At 46.7% G+C, this 21,298-nt stretch overlaps 1 protein-coding gene across 3 annotated transcripts; it reads left to right on the forward strand.

Annotated features, from left to right (window-relative positions):
- The first annotated feature begins 927 nt into the window (after positions 1–927).
- Positions 928–15,462, forward strand: Spo11 (SPO11 initiator of meiotic double stranded breaks). Of its 3 annotated transcripts, XM_048347510.1 has the most exons (13): positions 928–1,058; positions 3,839–3,952; positions 5,609–5,697; positions 6,580–6,646; positions 6,859–6,967; positions 7,568–7,654; positions 8,326–8,362; positions 8,681–8,790; positions 11,027–11,126; positions 11,386–11,423; positions 12,160–12,236; positions 14,726–14,837; positions 15,329–15,462. In XM_048347510.1, the coding sequence occupies exons 1-13, from the start codon at positions 928–930 to the stop codon at positions 15,446–15,448; spliced, it is 1,191 nt and encodes a 396-aa protein (XP_048203467.1). In that variant the 3' UTR covers positions 15,449–15,462. The 3 variants fall into 3 exon arrangements, with proteins under 3 accessions (XP_048203467.1, XP_048203469.1, XP_048203468.1); XM_048347512.1 differs by lacking the exon at positions 3,839–3,952 and having other exon boundaries at positions 8,326–8,364; positions 8,695–8,790; XM_048347511.1 differs by lacking the exon at positions 3,839–3,952.
- Positions 15,463–21,298: the final 5,836 nt, after the last annotated feature.

The following is a 21,298-nucleotide window of genomic DNA, read 5'->3' on the forward strand; positions in this document are numbered from 1 at the left end:
AGGAGGAAGGGCCTGGGGAGGAGCCGCTGGTCTGAAGAACGAGGGCCCAGACAGGTGGCACGGGCCAGGGCCACTGGCACCGGCTGGGGGGTGGGGGCAGGACAGGCCTCTCAGTTCCACCCACGTCAGGGGCTGGGCTGCCGGGCTTGACTCGGGGGCTGCTTCTCGGACGTTCGAGGGCGGGGCTGCTTTTGTCTGTGACTGTGGAAACCCCAGCAAGACGGGGGCTTCTCCCCGTGTCCGTGTCCCTGCCCGCTCCCTTCCGTCCTCTTCTGTTTGTGGGTCCTCTCTGGAGAGGACGAAGGGATCCTGTTGTGTGCCCCCCCCCCCCCATGTAGAGATAGGAGGGTGATTCTTCCCCCGGGGAGACCTACGAACACTTAACAGCCAGACCTCTAGAAGCAGCCCCCCCCCCCCAAGGGCCCAGCGCAGGAATGGGGGCGTCCTCTTGAGACTTCTTGCACACGTCCTTTGACCTCTCCAAGCCTCCCTGTCCCCCACCACCTGTAAGTTTCGCCCCTGAAGGTTGCTGGTCTGGGTGAGGTGCACCTACCTGCCTCCCCAGGGATGCGGGTGTTGGCCTGTGGGTGCCCAGCGCTGCTTAGCAAGGGGAGGAGGCGGGGGGTAGCGTGACAGCAATCACGTAAGGCCCTCAACGCAAGGGTTTGCGCGTGGAGCCCCGCGGGGACCCTCGCGACTCCCCCCAGACGCGGAGACCGCGGCTAGGAGGGCCTTGCGCCTGCGCACTGCGCTGCGCCCCCCGCCAGCCCAGCAGGCCGCTCGCCCGCTAGGCGCATGCGCCCCTACGCATCCCCGCGCTGGCCCCGGTGTGCGCATGCGCATTCGGGAAGGCAGCGCGGGGGGGAAACGCGCGACGGCGACGCCCGGTTGGAGGCTGCGGAGGCCCGGCGGCCGCCATTTTCCCTCATGGCTTTTGCGCCCATGGGGCCCGAGGCCTCGTTCTTCGAGGCCCTGGACAGGCACCGGGCCTCCCTGCTGGCCTCGCTGAGAGCGGGCGGCAGGGGGACCCCCGTCGGGGGCACCCGCCCGGCCGCTAGGTAGGGGAGCGCGGCGGGGCGCTGGAAAGGCCCGGGCGGCGGGCGCCCCAGGAGAAGGCCCCGCACCCCCGGGGGGTCAGGTGGGGGGGACTTCCGGGCGCGCCCCGCACCCTCGCCTCACACCCTCGCCTCGCCTGCAGGGCCTGCTGAAAAGAGCCCCCTCCCCCCCCCCCCCCCCGCCTCGCCTTCTAGAATGTTCCAGAAGCCCCTGGTCCTAAGGCTCCCGGGGAGTTTGGGGACTCCGTATGGCTTCACTCTTGGTAGTTTGTGGTTTGGGTTTTAAACATTTTTTTTAAATTAATATTTTGGAGTTTTTGCTTTTGATGCATGTGTGGGTTTTTGTTTGTTTTTGTGTTTTGTTTTTTTCGGTGGCGTGGGATTTGAACTCAGGCCCTTGCCCTCACTGGAAGCCACACCTCAGCCAACGTTTATCCTGTTTCGTCTCCTTAAGTTTTTAAAATGACATTTTTAAACTTAAACCTGGTGCCAGGCCCCAGAGGCTCACGCCTGTAGTGATCCAAAACAGGAGGATCCTGGTTCAAAGCCGTCCCAGGCAGGAAAGTTCTTGAGACTCTCGTATCCCATTAAACACAGAAAGCCCGAAGTAGAACTATGGCTCAAAGGGTAGACTGTCAGCCTGGAGTGGAAAAGCTAAGGGAAAGCACCTCTCAGCCCTGAGTTCAAGTCCCAGTCCTGGCCTACACACACACACACTTCACAAGCTGTTTCAGTGAGAGTAAAGTGGGGAAAGGAATGTTGTTGGCTCCATGCTCAGTGACAGTGGTTTTCTCACAGTTAGCAAGGACATCGGCACACATGTTAAATAAAGGGAGCAACTTGTTTAACATCATCTGGACACTCTGGTACTCAAGGTGGAATCTACAGAAAACATATTTACATATTGACGTACTTAAGACTTACTCTTTCATTATTTAGTTAAAATGTTCCATTGCTTTGCTTCCTTTATCTGTTTTTCTAGTTTATTAACCAAGTTTTCCATTCTAATTACAGTCTTTATTTTTAAGCCTAGAGCAACTACTCAAAACCCCAACAGAGGGGTTAGGAATGTGGCTTAATGGTAGAGTGCTTGCCTACCATTCCTGAAGCCCTGAGTTTGATTCCTCAGTACCACATAAACAGAAAAGGCCAGAAGTGGTGCTGTGGCTCAAGTAGTACAATGCTAGCCTTGAGCCAAAGGAGCTCACTGGACAGTGCCCAAGCCCTGAGTTCAAGCCCTAGGACTGGCCAAAAAAGGAAAGAAATCTTTACAGCAGGTTTTAGTTTGAGGGAGTACTCCTTGTTACCCGGCAAAGGCATATTGATTTGCTTAGCTCTTAAATCTGTTTGTCCTGAAGTTTTTTTGTTTTTTTGTTTTTTTCCAAATTGGGAAAAATGAAAGGCATAGTTGGGTAAGTTTTTAATCTCTTGATATTAGCAAACACTAAATGTTTTAAAGTTGATTTTCTAATACATAAGTTTTCAGTAAAAGTTCTGAAATTGCCACAGAACTGAAAACTGAAAATTTCATCCATTTGCCAGATTTAATTTGGTTCCCCCAATCAGACCATATGCTAGTATTCTGACAGAACAACATGTTTTGAAGCTGATAGTTTGTGAAATTACCAGTCAGCTGACAGAAAACTGGGCTCAGTGTTAATGTTCTTCTGCAAAGTGTCCTCAGAATTGGCAAGTCAACCACTTAGTGCAGAATTCACATTTATTCTTCCGTGTTGATAAACTTCTTTCTTTTTGAGTCACAAAATTCAAAAGGGGCCGATTCTAAAGCTCGAGATTAGATGGGGCAGTGTGCTACAAGAACAGTTTCTTTTGGAATTTTTTTATATCACATTTTTGGGAGAGAAATTCAAAGCCATGTATCTTTTTCTCGTGGCACTGGGGTTTGAAAGCAATGACTTGTACTTTCCAGTTAAATCACCAGTCACTAGTATTTCAAGACAGTACATCTGTATTTAACTTCAGCTAGATTAAAGTGGGTTAGTATGACTAGATAAAATATGCTTGCAAGTTATATTAACTAATGAATGCAAAAAGGAAAGATTTACTTCAAATGGTAATCTAAGAAAAAAATTGCTTTGTAAGCAACTACCGTAAATATGGTTGTTTTAGGGCAGTGTCGAGGTTAGGATTTAGTGGGAGAGATCATTATTCACATGGATTAAGAATAACCAGTGAGCCTGGTGCTGGTAATCTTAGCTACTCTGGTTGCTGAGATCAGAGGATCATAGTTTGGAGCCAGCTGGGCAGGAAAGTTGATAAGACTTTTATCTCCAGCTAGCCACCAAAAGCTAGATGTGGAGTTGTGGCTCAAGTGGTAGAGTGCCATCCTTGAGTAGTAAAGGTCAAGGGCAATGGCCAGTTCTTGAGTTCAAGCCCCAGGACCCCCCCCACACACACCACCACCACCACCACCACCACCACCACCACCACCACCACACACCCTAATGAGAAGCCAGGTTTGGTAGTATATAGTTGTAATCCTAGCACCTCAGAAGCTGAAGCTGGACAATCTTAAGTTCTAGGCTAGTGTGGGCTACAAGGAGAGTCTCTATCCAGAAAAGAAAGAAAGAGAGGAAGGAAAGGAGGGAGGGAGGGAGGGAGGGAAGGAGAGAGAGAAAAAAAAGAAAGAAAGAAAAGAAGGAAGGGATGGAGGGAAAATGAGAAGGAAAAAAAGCAATTTTAGTACTGAACTGGGGAAATGTTTTATGTTGTAAAGCATAGTGCGTCATTAAAATCAAATCTTGGTTTGTTTTTTGTTCCAGTTCTGAGGTTCTTGAATCTATAGAACATACCATCCAAGATATAATCACAAGCCTGGCCAGAAATGAAGCACCTGCCTTCACAATAGACAACAGAGCCACCTGGGAGAATATAAAGTGGGCATTTTGCTGCTTTGTTTTTGCCTGCATTGTCGATCAATGTTGAGTTAGAGGTCGAATCACATTTTGTGCTTTCTATGGACTTTGCCATGCTAAAACAGAAAAATGTAGGAAGTTTACAAAATACATACCATACGGGAAGTTGTGCTAACTAAAAGTAGGAAGGAAAAATACAGCCAGGCGCTAGTGGCTCACACCTATAATTCTAGCTACTCAGGAGTCTGAAGTCAAGGTTTAAAGCCAGCCTCTGCAGAAAAGTTCATAAGACTTATCTACAATTAACCACCAGAAAACTGGAAGTGGCAGTGAAGCTCAAAGTGGGAGCACATGGATAGCGCCCAGGCCCAGAGTTCAAGCCCCACAACCAACCAAATACATACATATATATGTATGTGTATATATGTGTATGTGTATATATGTATACATACATATAGGTGTGTACAATATGTATTTATTGATAGTATATTATAATGTATATTATATATTTTAATATATATTTTATACATTTATTATATATATATAGTGCCAATGAAAAGGTTACCAACAAAAACCAACAACAAAGGGAACATTGCAAGAGGTTAGAACCCAAATGCTAAAAGAAGGCTCTGAGTTCTTCACACTGCGGAATAGTCACCTCAGCTGCAAAAGTAACCCACTGCTCAGGGCAGCTCCCACCGCCCTGATCCACAGGCTGAAGGGAAAGTGTCCTGCGTGGGAGACCACCGGGCACTGTCCTGAGCATCAGCCCCTACTTGGCCCACAGCCACGTCCTCAAACCTAATGACACCATTTGGCTTTCAGCCTGTGGAAAGACGAAAAACAGAACAGGGATGAAGCTTACAGTTTGTAACAGTGACAGAAACAATGAAAAGAATATCATGGCTCCTTAGTCACTGAGTATTGCTTTATCCTCAATATAGTTAATACAAACTGGGTACTCCCGTGTCATGGTGAAAGATGGATTTCATCTAACTTAAAGCAGCTGACACCTGGGGTCTTTGCCTGGTGTCTTCTCCCACCTACAGGAGAGGTTTGGGGGGGGGGAGTCCAGGTAATAATCTAATACCAGTGGTTATTTCATGGGATGCCATTTTGCTAGAAATAAAGTATCTCAATATTTATTATTATTATTATTTATTTTTTTGGCCAGTCCTGGGCCTTGAACTCAGGGCCTGAGCACTGTCCCTGGCTTCCTTTTGCTCAAAGCTAGCACTCTACCACTTGAGCCACAGCGCCACTTCTGGCCGTTTCCTGTATATGTGGTGCTGGGGAATTGAACCCAGGGCCTCATGTATACGAGGCAAGCTCTCTTGCCACTAGGCCATATCCCCAGCCCCAACATTTATTATTATTAAATTGAGTCAAATTATTAAGTAGGTAACTATGAAATACACAAATCATTCCAAATACGCTATCTTTGCAATAAGGTAGACATAGCCCCCATACTCAAACGTATTTAGCTTAGATACCATATCCTAGTTACCTGAGAGATGTAAAGCTAGTCATCTAATGGCCCCCTGTGAGGAAGCTACAAGCCAGGTGTCTCTAAAGCTTCAGTGGTGTTTACACACCATGCAGAGGAGAATGTGTTGTGTAGTATGTGCCCAGAGGCAAAGCCATTTTCATTTTATTCCTTTGCTCTAAACAAAACAGGTTTGAAGATGCTGTGGGTCTTCAGATGGTACCTCATTGCGCCACAAGGAAAATCAAAAGTGACTCACCAAAATCAGTTCAAAAATTTGGTAAATCTTTCTTAACATTCTGTAATAAAGAAGAATAAAAAATGTAGACTTATTCTAGATTTTAGCGGTTCCAAGTTCAGTAATTTTACTTCTTTAATAGATCACTTTAAGATAATTGTCTAGGGGCTGGGGATATAGCCTAGTGGCAAGAGTGCCTGCCTCATATACATGAGGCCCTGGGTTCGATTCCCCAGCACCACATATACAGAAAACGGCCAGAAGCGGCGCTGTGGCTCAAGTGGCAGAGTGCTAGCCTTGAGCGGGAAGAAGCCAGGGACAGTGCTCAGGCCCTGAGTCCAAGGCCCAGGACTGGCCAAAAAAAAAAAAAAAAAAGATAATTGTCTAGACTTTTGCATTGTCAATAATAATGGCAGGGGCTGGGGATATGCCCTAGTGACAAGAGAGCTTGCCTCCTATACATGAAGCCCTGGGTTCAATTCCCCTGCACCACATATATAGAAAACGGCCAGATGTGGTGCTGTGGCTCAAGTGGCAGAGTGCTAGCCTTGAGCAAAAGGAAGCCAGGGACAGTGCTCAGGCCCTGAGTTCAAGGCCCAGGACTGGCCAAAATAATAATAATAATAATAATAATAATGGCAGTAGATTCCATTGTTCCATTCCTAAGTAAATATATTTCCCAAGGAAATTATTATTGTTATTGTTATTATGTAGTGGGAAATTATTCTCTCTGCTTTGCTGGTCATAGAATAGTTAGCTTAAGCAGATTCTTCAAGCAAGTGATTCTGTATTTAATCCGTCTCTTCTGGGAAGATCATTTTTAAGGTGTTATGGACCATAATTGGAGACAGTTAAAAATTTTAAGAGCAGTATCTTTTGGATTATTAGGGGGAATGAAAATGAATTGTTTGTTTTATTTTCCAGCTCTAATTCTTAAAATATTGTCCATGATTTATAAATTAGTGCAGAGCAACACTTATGCAACTAAAAGGTAAATATATTTGTTCTGGAAATCCACCTTTAAACTGTGAAATTTAGTTGGATTAACTTTCATTGTATGTTTTAGAAAAAGTCATGTAAGATTAGATTTGGGGAAGTAAGTTACTTTCCATACATGTTGTGTTTCATTTGGTTGGCCCTTTCTTCAAATACACTGTGGTACTTGTCATAATTAATTAAAACACGTATTTTAAATCTTCATAGAGACATATACTATACTGACAGCCAACTCTTTGGTAACCAGACAACCGTAGACAACATTATAGATGACATCTCATGTATGTTAAAGGTGCCAAGGAGGAGTCTGCACATTGTAAGTAGTACTTCGAGCAAAGTATTTCTCTAAAACAAAATGTGTATTCAAACTGAGATAAATAAAAGAAACTTTTGCCTTTTCATGTGAACGTGACATTTTAACTTTATATCTTTGCTCATAAACTTAAATAATCTGTTGCCACTATACCTTTGGATAAATGGATCCAAACAGGTGGATTAACAAAAATTCCATACTGTATGTGCAAGTACTGATTTAGTTGCTCCTGCATCTCTAAATTCCAGTCTAAGCTGGGCACTGGTGGCTCACGCCTGTAGTCCTAGCTACTCAGGAGGCTGAGATCTGAAGATCATGGTTCAAAGCCAGCCTGGGCAGGAGAGTCCATGAGACTCTTATCTCCAGTTAACTACCAGAAAACCGGAAGGGGCACTGTGGCTCATGTAGTAGAACACTAGCCTTGAGGTGATTAGCTCAGGGACAGTGTCCAGGCCCAGAGTTCAAGCCCCGCAACCAACCAAAAATATAAATAACTTCCAGTCGGAGCTAAAACACAAGTGATTCCGCAGGTGGGCGTGAACAGGGTATTTAGGAGCACAATCTTAGAGGAAACACTCTCAGTAATTGTCCTTATTCTTCCAGCTGTCCACGTCCAAAGGGCTAATTGCTGGCAATTTAAGGTACATGGAGGAAGATGGCACCAGGGTGAACTGCTCTTGTGGTGCCACGGTGAGCAGCTTTCCCATCTCACACCTCGGTCCCCACCCTCCCCTCCCATTAGAAATGCATCTTATTTGTTTGTGACGTACCTTGGACCTTAAGATTTTAAAATATAACTGAAGGACGAGTAGGCAATCACTCTACAGGGTTATGTATCAGTCACATCATTGAAAAATATGCCAGTAGTCATATTAAAATAAAAGGACACATTCCCTTCAAAAAGGGACTCTTCCTCTCAGGCCGAATGCCTGTGGCAAGACTGCTTCAGAAAGATTACTATGTCCTCTCTGCAAAAATGCCAGGTTCTGAAACTTACACATTTAACGGAAACTCTGGCTGGGTTCTGATGCTGAGAGAGTCGGCAGCACTAACCTCTAGGGTCACAGAGAGGATGCGCAGGGGAAAGGAACCTCCGTGAGGTCTGCGTCGCCATGCTCACTCCCCTTCTGCACTTTTGCTGCTTAAGCCACCTACCTACAAAGCTTCCGGAAATGCTGGGAGCTGTGTGTGTGTGTGTGTGTGTGTGTGTGTGTGTGTGTGTGTGTGTTCTCTTATGAGGGGTAGATCTAGTTCCTGCTGCTAGCACAGACAAATGAAAACAATTTTTTAAATAAATTTTAATAATGGAGTTTATACTTGTTTTGTATTGGAAGTAAAAGTTGTCAATTTTTTAAACTTAGGCCACTGCTGTCCCATCTAATATTCAAGGAATTCGGAGTATCCTTTAAGTGGGAAAACCATGTAGACTTCTGGAATGCTCCTCTGCCCCTTTGACAAACCAGGCCTTCCTAACAAGTAAGGAACAAGTTACTCCCCGGGGCCATCAAGATGAACACATGGGCCCTTCTTCACACCTCTCAGGAGCTCACCATAAGGTAGAAGAGACAGATGACTAAAGAGATATGTTTATATGTTTTAAGATGAAATGAAAATATTTTCTCTATAGCTGCTTTTGAATCTATGTATCCAGCATTGATATTGCTGGGTATGAGACTGAAATACTCCGCCTTCAGTGTTTCAGCCTTAGCTTGACAGATCTAATTACGGACGCGAAGTTTCTGTTAATTGTAGAAAAAGATGCAACATTTCAACGGCTCCTTGATGACAACTTTTGCAGTAAACTGTCTCCATGCATCATGGTCACGGTAGCGTACCCGTCTCCCTTTGTGCCCACAGCTAACAGGCCACTCTGGTGGCGGCTGGGCTGTGTATGACATCACCGGCGCCTTGGGCAACATCCTGGTTTGGGTATGCGCATCACTTGGTGTTGAAGAACAGGAATGTCCAGGGTGTTCAGCAAACCTTCCCAAATCTGACTGAAACTGAGACCAGGGCCCTGATCAATCCAATCGATTGATTTTTGTCGGTCATGGGGCTTGAATTCAGGGCCTGGGCGCTGTCCGTAAGTTTTTTTGTTCAAGGCTAGCGCTCTGCCACTTTGAGCCTTGGCTCCACTTCCAATTTTTAGGTGATTAATTGAAGATTAAGAGTCTCAGATACTTTCCTGCCTAGGCTGGCTCTGAACCAAGATCCTCCAATCTCAGCCTCCTGAGTAGCTGGGATTATAGGTGTGAGCCACCAGCACTCGGCTCCTGATTTATTTTTTATTTTCCATGCCAGACGTGGGGTTTGAACTCAGCACCTGGGTGCTGTTCCGGAGCTTTATTGCTCAAGGCTAGCGCTCTATAACTTGCGCCATGGCTCCACTTTGGCTTTATTGGTGGTTAAGTAAAGATAAGCCTCTCACCAGCCTTCGGGCCTGGGATCTGGCTGTGAATCATTGTCCTCAGATCTCAGTGTCCTGAGTAGCTAAGATTACAGGTGTGATCCTCTGGGGCCTGGCCTGGGACCTGCTTTTTAAATTCCCATGATTTTCTGATAGCAGGGGACTTTCCCTGGGCCCCTGGTGTCTCCCTCCACCCACCCCCACCCCCCCACCCCCGCTTCTTAACCCTGGGGCTTCTTCCTGTTCTTCCTTCACAGGTAACTTCATTAACTCATCAGAGGAGCTTGCCTTTAAAAACATGTGTGCAAAAATGAGCAAAAAACATGAAAGCACATGTGTGACTCCTGCAGCCGGGAGGATTGGATTGGAATTGCCGCATGGCTGGGCAAAGGCCGTGTCCCAGCCGCCTCTCCCGCTGCAACCCTGCAGACTGGATTGCTCTGCAAATGAGGAACAGTTACTGCTCACAGTTCTGCAGGCTGTGAGCCCAGACCAAGGCGCTGCAGGTTCTGTGTCTGCGGGGGGCCCGCTTGTTGGCCCCTTAGACTGTCCCCTTCCGTGGCCCACTACAGGGCTACTGGATGAGGTGGGAGAAGCCCATAAAGCTGGGTTATCAATGATCCTGCCAGAGGAGAGGAGGGGGAGGCCAGGGGAGGGAGCTTAGGGCGTGCTCGCCTCCACAGAGCCAGAGTGCGGCCAGGCTCCACCCTTTCATGCTCTTGGCGCAGCCTTTTGCTTTGATGCAGCTGTGCTAACGCCTAGGTCTTTGAAGAAGCAAAGCTCTTCTACTTAAAATTCCACTGGTTTATGAGATGAACAGGAAGTGTGGCACTGTGGGCGCAGCCAGGAGAACAGTCTGGAGAGGGAGCAGGTGTTGGGTGGTCCCCAGGCACACCTGACCTCTGCAGAAATAGCAGGTGCCCATGGAGGCTTCTGAGCTGTCGAGGCAGGAAAGGGACCCGATGAGCAAGGGCCTGGCAGGAGGTGCAGGCACTCTGTCCCACAAGAAGGGGATAGTTCTGAGAAAGGAGAGAATCGAGAATGCATCGTAAGGGTATGGCCCCAATGTGAGAAGCAAGTCAGTCAGCATGGCCCTATGTGTTGTGCCCCATGGCCATGGGGCCAGCAGCAGGTGCACACAGCTCTTCCTGGGAGGAAGTTCTGAGTGTGTTCTTACCCATGTGAACCTGGTGCTCAGCAGGAACTCCTAGCGCCCCGAGTCCAAAGGGAAATGCAGGCTGAGAGCCTGGAAGCAGAGGCGGGGGCTGGGCCCTTGAAGTGGATGGCGGCTCTGTGGTTGTGTCCCGTGGTGGGCCGTAGCCAGTATTGTCCGCTTTCACCCCCTAACTAACCAGGGCTGCACAACTACTGACAGACAAGAGCTACCACCCTGGGATAGCCCGGGCCTTTGAATAGCATCCAGCGCTGGCTCAGAGGCCTGGCTCCTGGTGCATTTGAATGAAGAGAAGACATAGAGGTGGCTATAAAAAAAGAAAATTCTAGAGGGAGAGGATGCCGCCACCCGCCCCTCTGCCTGCCGCCCTCAGCCCTTGTCTGAGTACATGTGCACACAGCCAGGGTTGGTGCAGGTGCAGCACCCTTACTCTTAGTTTTGGTGGCGGTATTTCCACACACGATTCCTCTGTTGCTTGTAGGGCAAAGGCATTCCTGATCTGAACACGAGACTCCTAGTGAAGAAACTGTGGGACACGTTTCACATTCCTATGCTCACGCTGGTTGATGCTGACCCCCATGGTAACACAGCCCCAGACCACCACCACAATACTCACAGTGCAACCCTACTTCTACCTGTTATAGAATATTATTCCACTCAATTAAAGGCTGATTATTTAAGATAATTTATGGTTATGTTCACATATTAACTGAGAGCCCTATGTTTTTCCGTCGGTAATGTCTACACAAATAAAGATTATAGATGCTAAAGTTAGAGAGTGCAAATGATCTAATCTGTAGTACATAAGCTAATTCTAAAGTAGACCTTTTTTTTAAACAGGCATAGAAATAATGTGCATCTATAAATATGGATCCATGGTAAGTATAAAAAAGTAGTTCTCATTTTTTCATTACTTAGATATTTTACATTCACTAATGTCTTTCCCATTTACTTATCACTCTCTAATAAGCTAACTTCCCCCCCCCCACACACACACAAATCCTCAGGGAACCAGTGTCCTATGTGAGTGTCAATCTGTGCTTCCGTGGCTCTGAAGCCAGCTCCAAACCTCACCAGTGTGACTAGACAGTAGAGACCCACTCTCAGCCACACTGTCTTCCTGCATCTCCCAGATTCCTGCAGCATTGCAGGCCCACGACCTTCTCCACCAAACATGCTCTGAGTGTTACAGGTGGCCTTGAATTCGGACCTCGCCTTTTCTCCCACCACAGAGAAGGAAAAATACTGCTGGATTTTACCTACTAGACTGTGCAGTGCTCATGGCAGTGGCTCTCAAAGTGTGGGCTCAGGCCAGTGGCTTCAGCATCCCTTGAGAACTTGTCAGAAAAGCAAATCGCTGTTCCCATCCAGACCTGCTGAATCCGAGTCTCCCTGTGACTCTGAGGCCTGGCCACGTTCACAGCTGGTGAAAGAGTGGGAGGGATGGCATGATTACAGCAGTGATCTGAGTGGTCATTTGCTGTTTGCTTCATAGGAAATGAATACAGGTTAACACTTGGTCCTCCTTATTAGAATTTGGTTGTAAACACAGTATTGTTGGGTTTTCTACAAGTTTCAATACCTCACCTAATGTACATTTGCTCTTTATTTCAGTCCATGTCCTTTGAAGCCCCCAATCTCACAGTGCCTGCTATTAGATGGCTTGGTCTCCTCCCTTCTGATATTAAAAGGTCAGGTAGGGTAGCAGAACTGGGGCATTTGAAATGGTGATTCACTGGGGTTCATAACAATAAGCCTGATCATCACTGTAAAGAGAAGTGCATAATTTTTTTATTGATATGAACCAGGATTATATAATTATATGCTAAATTGACCAGAGTTTCTATTTCTACCACTAAAATACGTTTGGTGAGTTTGGTTAATTGTGCTTTCAGCAAGCTGTGAAGTGTTTTTTTCTAACTCCCATGATTAAAACATTTTGTTAATTTTTTATACCTAAACTAATGGACTCTAAGTAAATAGTAATCATGACAACACCATTCCCCATACGATACAATTTTATCACACATTAAAAATTTAACTTCATAAAAAATCAAATTTGATGATGAGTCTAGTTTGGAGGTCAAGTGTGGCAAATTTAATATCTACTCTCATTATGGGAAACATATCCATATGTAGCAACAAGAAAATCACCGGGAGCTGAGCTGCTTTGCTCTCTCCCATCATTTCCTGTTTTCACAAAGGTGTGGTCTCACCCAGCTGTTACTTTCTCATCTGCTTTGTGTCACCTGACAGCATGTGGTTATTCTTCTGTTCCTCTCTGTATCATTTCACCTTAATGTCTCCTATGGCTAAGTACCAACTGAACTGACCACTGTCACACCTGTTTGTGTAGCTGGTCCTCCCCACCAGACATGGCTGTTTCTGTACTCACTGTTCATCCCCTGAGTCTTAGTCTGAGAACTGCCAGGTCAGAATCCACATTCCCAGCCTCTAGAGGCCTATCGGCTTCATTGGCTTCTGAAGAGGAGTAGCCCCGTCTCCTCTCTGCTAATGTGAAATGTAAGGCGGTGTCTTGTTTTGATTTGCTAGTAAGATTTCTTTAATCAGTGTGTGATCTCCAGTTTCAGGTCCTAACTTCCTAAAGCTGGAATGCACAAAATGAGAGCTCAGGAGGAAATGTGTCCTTAGATTTGGGGTTTTTACATCCCATTAATTAAGGTTTTAGCCAAAGTACTGAGTGTGTCATGGTGGTGAAGACCATTTCTGACCCACATTCAGGACAAGTGGTCTGATCCATGTTAAGGTAGAAGATCTGGAGAAATAGCTGTGTTACGTAAGTTCCAGCAACACCCTCAAAGTACCCGAAAAAAACATCCCATCAAGAGAAACACTGACAGCCACACAAATTTGCTGCCAGAGGGTTCTGGGCCTCCTTTCAGTCACACTGTCCCTCATCCCATCACAGGGACATTGAAAAAGGCTGGAAATAGAACTCCCCCAGGAAATGTAGGATGGGTGACTTCAAGAGGGCATGATGTCACAAGTCCTAGATCTCTTGTGGTTTAGTGTGCGTGTGTTGCTCAAGGCTAGTACTCTACTACTTGAACTACAGCTCACTTCTGGCCTTTGTGTGTGTGTTGGGGGGGTGAGGGTTAGTTTATTGGAGATAAGAGTCTCTGACTTTCCTGCCCAGACTGGCTTCAAACCGCAATCCTCAGATCTTAGCCTCTTTAATAGGTAGGCTTACAGGCGTGAGCCACCAGCACCCAGCTTCATGTTCTATTTTTAAAGCACAAACCAAGATAAAATTTACTTCCAGGCTTGGAATATGGCTTAGTGGTAGAGTGCTTGCCTAGCATGCATGAAGCCCTGGGTTCTATTCCTCAGCATCCCATAAACAGAAAAGGCCAGAAGTGGCGCTGTGACTCAAGTGGTAGAGTGCTAGCCTTGAGCATAAAGAAGCCAGGGACAGTGCCCAGGCCCTGAGTTCAAGCCCCAGGACTGGCAAAAAACAAACCAAAAAACCAACAAATTACATTCCATTTTTTCTAATTTTAAACTCACTAGGTGTCTGTGTCTCTGTGCTCGTGAGGAAGGGAGCAGACCAGTGTCTACCTCCCCAATCCTCCATGAATGGCAGAGATGTAGGTGGGGAAAGGAACCTGACATCCCTCCATGAATCTCAGCTGCTGGCCACATGTCCTGGAGCTCATGGCTCCAGAAGCAACAAGTCCACAGGGCCTCACCCAGCCTTGCTCACTGACTTGGTGTCAGTATACTCGATACGCATGTGTGGGTATTGGTTCAGTAACCAGAGTCTGTCCTCCTGTCAGCATCCCATGAGTCTAACCCGAGGAAATTTTAAAAATCAAATTACATTCATTTACTATGGAAACACAAACCTTCACTATGAGCCTGAATCCTTGCTGGTGCAGGAGCCCACAGGGACCCGATACGGTGGATTTCAGAGGAAGATCAGTGCTGATTTTCTCCAGGGCGTCTTTTTCCTGAGCTTCTTGAGATGACACATGTATGTGTTACAGAAATGCCTTGAGAGGCTAGAGGCATGGCTCAGGTGGTAGAGCACCAGTCAATGAGCACAAGCCTCAGATACCAAGTTTGTGTCCCATTCTCAGACCAAAAAAGAAAGGGAAGGAAAGAAGCAAGGAAGGAAGGAGACCTTACTGTCACTGATTTTCCCCCCTCTGTTTTCCAGGCTAAATATACCAAAAAACAGTTTGATCCCACTGACGAAGCATGATCATCTGAAACTTAACAGTATTCTGAAGAGACCTTATGTTAACTGCCAACCACTCTGGAGAAAAGAAGTAACTGGGGTTTTGCTTTAAAATTCAAGTACTGGGTGTTCAGTTATCTTTTACTTTACTAGTGGCTATTCATGTAATATTTTGAAAGTATTCTTGAAATGTTGTGTTAGTAAGAACTTATGCTAGTGTGGTTTGGCAGTAAATAACTGTTGAAATTGAGTCATATGAATGAGTGCTGATAGATGAGTTTCACTGGATGGATCTGGCTAGCATACCTACCCTTTGTCAATGCCAGCATCCTAGTTTATGGGATTACAAGGAATAAGAAAACAATCATAAAAGTACCAGACCATTCCTAGTTTCGTTTTGAGCATTTCAAGACATCACATTAAGTATTCTCTCTGCTGATATGTTTACCTAGAGAAGTTCTGGAATATTCTGGCTGACTCTTAACGACTATTGCCTTGTGGTTTTTCACCTTGTCTAATTTGATGAACTGAGCACACTGGAGCAAAGCGCTCTGGTCTGACTCTGTTTTGCGTTACTGGCAGATGGAACTGATGGCAGAGTTGAACATGAAGGCAGAAATCCAAGCTTTGACCTTCCTGTCATCAGATTATCTTTCCAGAGTATACTTGCCCAACAAACTGAAATTCGGAGGATGGCTATAAATGAGTGCTGGAAGAATTTGTCACTGCTGCAAGATTTCATCAGCCTGCTTTAATTGGTAAAGACACTGTAGAAAGAATATATAATCTTGATTCTATAAACAAAATGATTTCCATTAATTATGTTTTGCCAAACCAAATGTTCTATTAAAATGCTCTAATATTTTCTCCAGGAGGTTTTATTTTATCCTCTGCTGAGACTGAGTTTTATTTTGTGATAGATTAAGCTAAAATGATGTATTTGATTTTGACTTTTAAATTTTCTTTCAAAAAATAAATATTTTGTGCCATAAAAGACTATGAAATGTTTTCCTTACTTTCTACAGCACAACGAACACAAGGTCTAAGTATCTTCTTAGTAGCAAAAAAATCATGATCACCATTTGTGGAGTCACAGGGGAATTCAGTGCCCAGGTTCCTGCTGCACTGCGTGGCCTTCACAGCGCCAGGCCCAGCCCACCACTTCATCGCAACACGAGTGAAATCCGGCGTGAACACACATGGGAGATGAGGGAGCCTTTAGTGCACGCTTTACTTCCATTTGAGCATCCTTTTTATTGGTAATATTGAGATTTCTCTCAGGGTGATGAGCATTATTGCCCACATTGAAGTCCCTGGCTCCTTGGGTGTCTAGGTCTAGAGAACTCGGGACATCTTCAGTGTTGATGCTTACAGCGTGCCCGCAATCCCGGCTCACGCAGGGGGTCTCTCAGGGTGAGCCTCGTCCACGCCTCGCCCATGGGCTCACCTCTGTGACCCTCCAGAGCTGGGGGTTCACATTAGAGAATACATAATGTGTGGTAGTGGGGGATGGAATTTGCACTTTTACCTGGGAGGAGGGAGGGGGAGGACTGGTTACAGAGGTCTCGTTTTAATTACTGTAAGATATCTTTTGCTCCTCTAAATCTATTTTAGTTTTTTTAGAGTGAGTTTTCTGATTTTATCCTAAGCTTTAAGGAGTTTTAGTTTTAAGCAGGACTAGGAATGTTTAGAAGCAAAGGATTGTTGCGTTGCATTACGAAGATCAAGGGTGGGGCTGGGAATGTGGCCTAGTGACAAGAGTGCTTGCTTCATATACGTGAAGCCCTGGGTTCGATTCCTCAGCACCACATATAGAGAAAACAGTCAGAAGTGGCACTCTGGCTCAAGGGGCAGAGTGCTAGCCTTGATCAAAAAGAAGCCAGGGACAGTGCTCAGACCCTGAGTTCAAGGCCCAGGACTGGCAAAATAAATAAATAAATAAAAAGAATATCAAGGGTAACTACGTACCATTTGTAGAGACTTACCAGGAGCTAGTTCCCACTTGCACGTGATCTCGTTTCATTCTCCAAGAACCTTGTGGGCGCTCATAGCCTGCTGGTGGCAGCCCTCGTGTCCAAAGCCACAGCAATCCACTGCCTCAAGGGCAGGGCCCGCTTCAGAATTCACAGGTCCGAGCTGGGGGCCACTGGCTCACACCTGTAATCCTAGCTCCTCAGTAGACTCAGATCCGAAGACCATGGTTCAAAGCCAATCTGGGCAGGAAAGTCCACGAAACTCTTATCTCCACTAAACAACAACAAAAGCCACTTGAGCTGTGGCTCAAGTGGTAGAGCGCTAGCCTTGAGTGCGAAAGTTCAGGGACAGCGCATAGGCCCAGAGCTCACGCCTCAGAACCAGCGGGGGGTTAAAAAAGCACACACATGTCCAGTGCAAAATGTAAGTGGGAAGGGCTTGCTCGGCAGTTCCGACTTACAGAACACACCACGAGGCTGTGCTAACGAGAAGGCAGCACAATAACGTGCTCAGTTAGCACTCATAGAGCGGACATTTTTCTGGGTGCTTTGCCAATGATTATTCATTCCACCTTCACATCCCTTTGAGCCTAGAAACGTTCCCTGTCACCCCACTTCACACAGGAGGAAATAAAGGCCCAGAGAAGTTAAGCAACTTGCCCTGGGTCACATGGCTCCTAAGCAATGGAGCCTGGGCGCCGCTGCCCTGGTCCGTACGATGTGCCCCTGTGTGGCCCGGCCCACGCTGTGCCCAGAGGGCTGTGCTCCTCTACCCCCGACGCCACCTCGGTGCGGGAGACGCTGGCACTCATGACTTGCCTGCGACACACCAACAGCAAGTGTCTTGGGAGCACTGCTAATGCTGTTTGACTTCCTTGGGAGACCATCAAAAATTCCAAGAACGGGGCGGGAATGTGGCCGAGTGGTAGAGAGCTTGCCTTGCCCACATGAAGCCCTGGGTTCGATGCCCAGCACCACACGTATAGAAAAAGCCAGACGTGGTGCTGTGGCTCAAGTGGCAGAGTGCTAGCCTTGAGATAAAGAAGCCAGGGACGGTGCTCAGGCCCTGAGTCCAAAGCGCAGGACTGGCCAAAAAAAAAAAAAATCTAAGAAAAATTTTGGAAATCACTTTAATTTTTCTTTAAATTTATACCACACGTAATTCCTTAACATATAATAATGTCTCTAAAGTTTGATGATTTTGGTGAAAGAGGAAATTACCAACCCACAAAACATCTGGGCTAGAATATACTGTCAAAATTAGGAGGGAATGGAAAATGTACAGTTGTCATTAAAATTTGGAAATAAATTTGAAAATGGCTGGTGGATAACACTAAGTTCGGATAAATAAATCATTTCAACTTTATGGTTGGAAATTCTCTTAACAATTTTCAATTATTTGGGAAATGAAAATAGGAACAAGTGACACTATAGTTTGGCTTTACTGCCTGTGTTTATTGGATGAAGATGGAAAATTAATGCTGGTAGCTATTGGGAGCCATGTAGAATTCTAATTCACAAGACTGTCTTCCAAAAAGGATTACTGGAAAAGACAGCTAGTTACACTGGCATCTGACAGCCTAAATCCTCTCCACTGTCATCCCTGGGGTCTACTTTGAATATTCCCACAAGTTGGATATAGGAAGAACACTGGGTTGGAATCTGTTCATAGTTAAGATGAACAGTACAACAGAAAGATGTCCAGAGACTCTAGGTTTTTCCCCCCCAGGGGCTCGTAATGGCACGCTGCCTGCAATATCCTGATTTCTGGGAAATTTAACTGTCATCATTGGTGATGCTAAGTGATTTCAGAAGTGCGATTTCAGAAAAACCACACAAACAAACAACATAGTGCACTTGGCACAAAAACTGGCCCATCCTCTGGGTTCTCCATCCATGACTTCACACACACCCCACACACGTACGCGACCCAGTTCACTGTTTGAGGTAGGTGTCTGCCCCATTCTACTGTCCACTGTCCGCTGAAAGAGCAGAAAGAAGCCGCAGGAATGTGCACATGAAAAGATTTCCAGTGGAATGTCTTTGTAGCCAAGGACTGAGCCCCAACATTTCTATTGGTAAACATGTTATTCACCAATAAAACTCAATCTTGTAAACTAAGCCATGGGCGCCCTCTGCTGGCAGCAGTTCATTACTTGGTCGCACAAGTCTACTTGTTTGGGTGGAAACTTCTCGGAAGTTTTTTTCAAGTGCATTTTTTCCTTTGTCTTTATTAACTTGTGTTATAAATGTCCTCTCCAAGAACCACTGGAGTCACAACGATGGACATGAAAAGTAATTGTCTCAGCAAGGCAAAATTGAAAGGTGGCAAGCAAGCACAGAGGGCAAGCAGGCTGCTCCCCTGTTTATCCCTGGCAGCAGGCCCGGCCCCTTTGCTCAAATTGGTTGGTTGAGCTCAGGTTCACAATCTACTTACAATCAAGCCTATTTTTAAAGGAACCTGAGGTACACCTCCACGTGTGTGCAAGTGTACACACAAAGGCTGGACGGCAGCCAGGACTCCAGATGCCCCTTCCTATTGTGCTGCTCCCATCCCCCATGCCCCGGGGAACTCCAACTCGTGTGTGTCTTGTGCAGCCAAGCTGTTCACAAAACTTTAGGCCACCTTATTAGAACGTTTAAATTAAAACTTCAAAAGTAACTACCATTTCAAATGAAAAGTAACCGGTACTAAAGTGGTCAGCATGCACCCTGTCTATCCACTTAATAATAACCACAGTAAACTGCAGTCATTCACAGCCATCCACCTGTACAACAATGCTGGAAAGCCACAGCCAAAACTCAACTCCAGTTATTTTCTATGTTTAAATGGTGTTTCACGATACCATACGGCTCAACAATCACATCCATGGATACAAATTTTTATTGATCTCCCTTCTTGTTTCTAGAGGAAAAATGTGAATGACCATAACTTTGGGGCGGGTCGTTCATGTACAAAGTCTGCCCCTTTCTCCTCTCTGCCTCTGTGGTGGGTACAAGGTAGGCTCTGATCCCTCACTAACCACAGGTGGCTCACTGTGAAGACTAAGTGAAGCTATTCATATAAAGTGTTTTTTGGGTTTTGTTTGCCAGTCCTGGGCCTTGGACTCAGGGCCTGAGCACTGTCCCTGGCTTCTTTTTGCTCAAAGCTAGCACTCTGCCACTTGAGCCATAGCGCTACATCTGGCCGTTTTCTGTATGCGTGGTGCTGGGGAATCAAACCCAGGGCTTCATGTATACGAGGCCACATTCCCAGCCCCCATATAAAGTGTTTGAACTACACAATTCACAAAGTCAGAATGCAGTAGGCAAGTGTGCTGCAGTTGCCATTTGTAAGATCTACCCTCAGGAAGGCACCCCACCCCAGATGTTTACATCTGCGCCCAGTACCTGTCTTACCTAGGTAGTTACCTCCCCCTTCTCTGAGGTCACATCCAATCCACCTGGCCATACCTCCCGCCTTTCCCTATATAATCCAGCTCCACACGAGTCCCCCCGCCCCTTGCTCGCTTTCCTTCTCTCTTGCTCCCTTTCTCTCCTTTTCTCTTTTTCTCTTCTTCCTTCCCCTCTGTCTCCTCCTGCCTCCATCTTGTGTGGGCTGGCAGTTTGCTCTCCCCCCAATAAACTCCTTTCTGTCTGAGCCATGTGGCGGGTTTCCTTTCCAGCTAACCTTCACCAGTGCGCTGATGTTCCATGCAAGAGCAGCCTGTCTACTCCTTATCTCTAAACAGCAGGCAGTTATGGCTGTGTCTTGGGTCATCTAGGGCCCTTTTAAAAGACAATGATTTCCTAGGTTCTGTCCCAGACCTACAAAACCAGACAGCATCTCTGAGATACTGATGCCCTGAGCTCTTTTTGCTCAAGGCTTGAGCTCTCCCAACTTGAGCTGCAGCTCCACTGCTGGTTTTCTGGTGGTTAATTGGAGATAAAAGTGTGTAGATATGAGACATCAGTATCTCAGAGGCAGTGCCCAGGCCCCGAGTTCAAGCCCAACGTCCAGTTGTTTCGCTGTTGTCCTGTGTTCTTGTTCCCACCTCACAAAGAGCACTTTTTAAAGGACGATCTGCCTTTTGTTCTTTGTTTCTGGCATTCAGTCTGTCTCTGAAGCCGCCTTCTACATGCTGCTCGGGGACACTAGTTTTAGGATCTTCAGCTAGTTTCTCGCCAGCTGGGGTCTGGCGGTGGGACTTTGGCCTGGCGCCCAGGACAGGGGTCCTGACAGCAATCACGGGGGCCCCGCGGGCATCACAGGGGCCCCGCGGGCAGCATGGGGGTAACCCGGCCATCACGGGGGTCAGCGGGCATCACGGGGTCCCCGCGGCCATCACGGGGCCCCGCGGGCAGCACGGGGGTCAGCGGGCATCACGGGGTCCCCGCGGCCATCACGGGGGTCCCGCGGCCACCACGGGGTCGCCGCGGCCATCACGGGGGGGGGGTCCCGCGGCCATCACGGGTGTCAGCGGGCATCACGGGGTCCCCGCGGGCAGCACGGGGGTCCCGCGGGCATCACGGGGGGGGGGCCCGCGGCCATCACGGGGGTCCCGCGGCCATCACGGGGTCCCCGCGGGCAGCACGGGGG

The sequence above is a fragment of the Perognathus longimembris genome, chromosome 6 (assembly GCF_023159225.1).
Source record: "Perognathus longimembris pacificus isolate PPM17 chromosome 6, ASM2315922v1, whole genome shotgun sequence".
In the NCBI taxonomy this organism is placed as follows: Eukaryota; Metazoa; Chordata; class Mammalia; order Rodentia; family Heteromyidae; genus Perognathus; species Perognathus longimembris.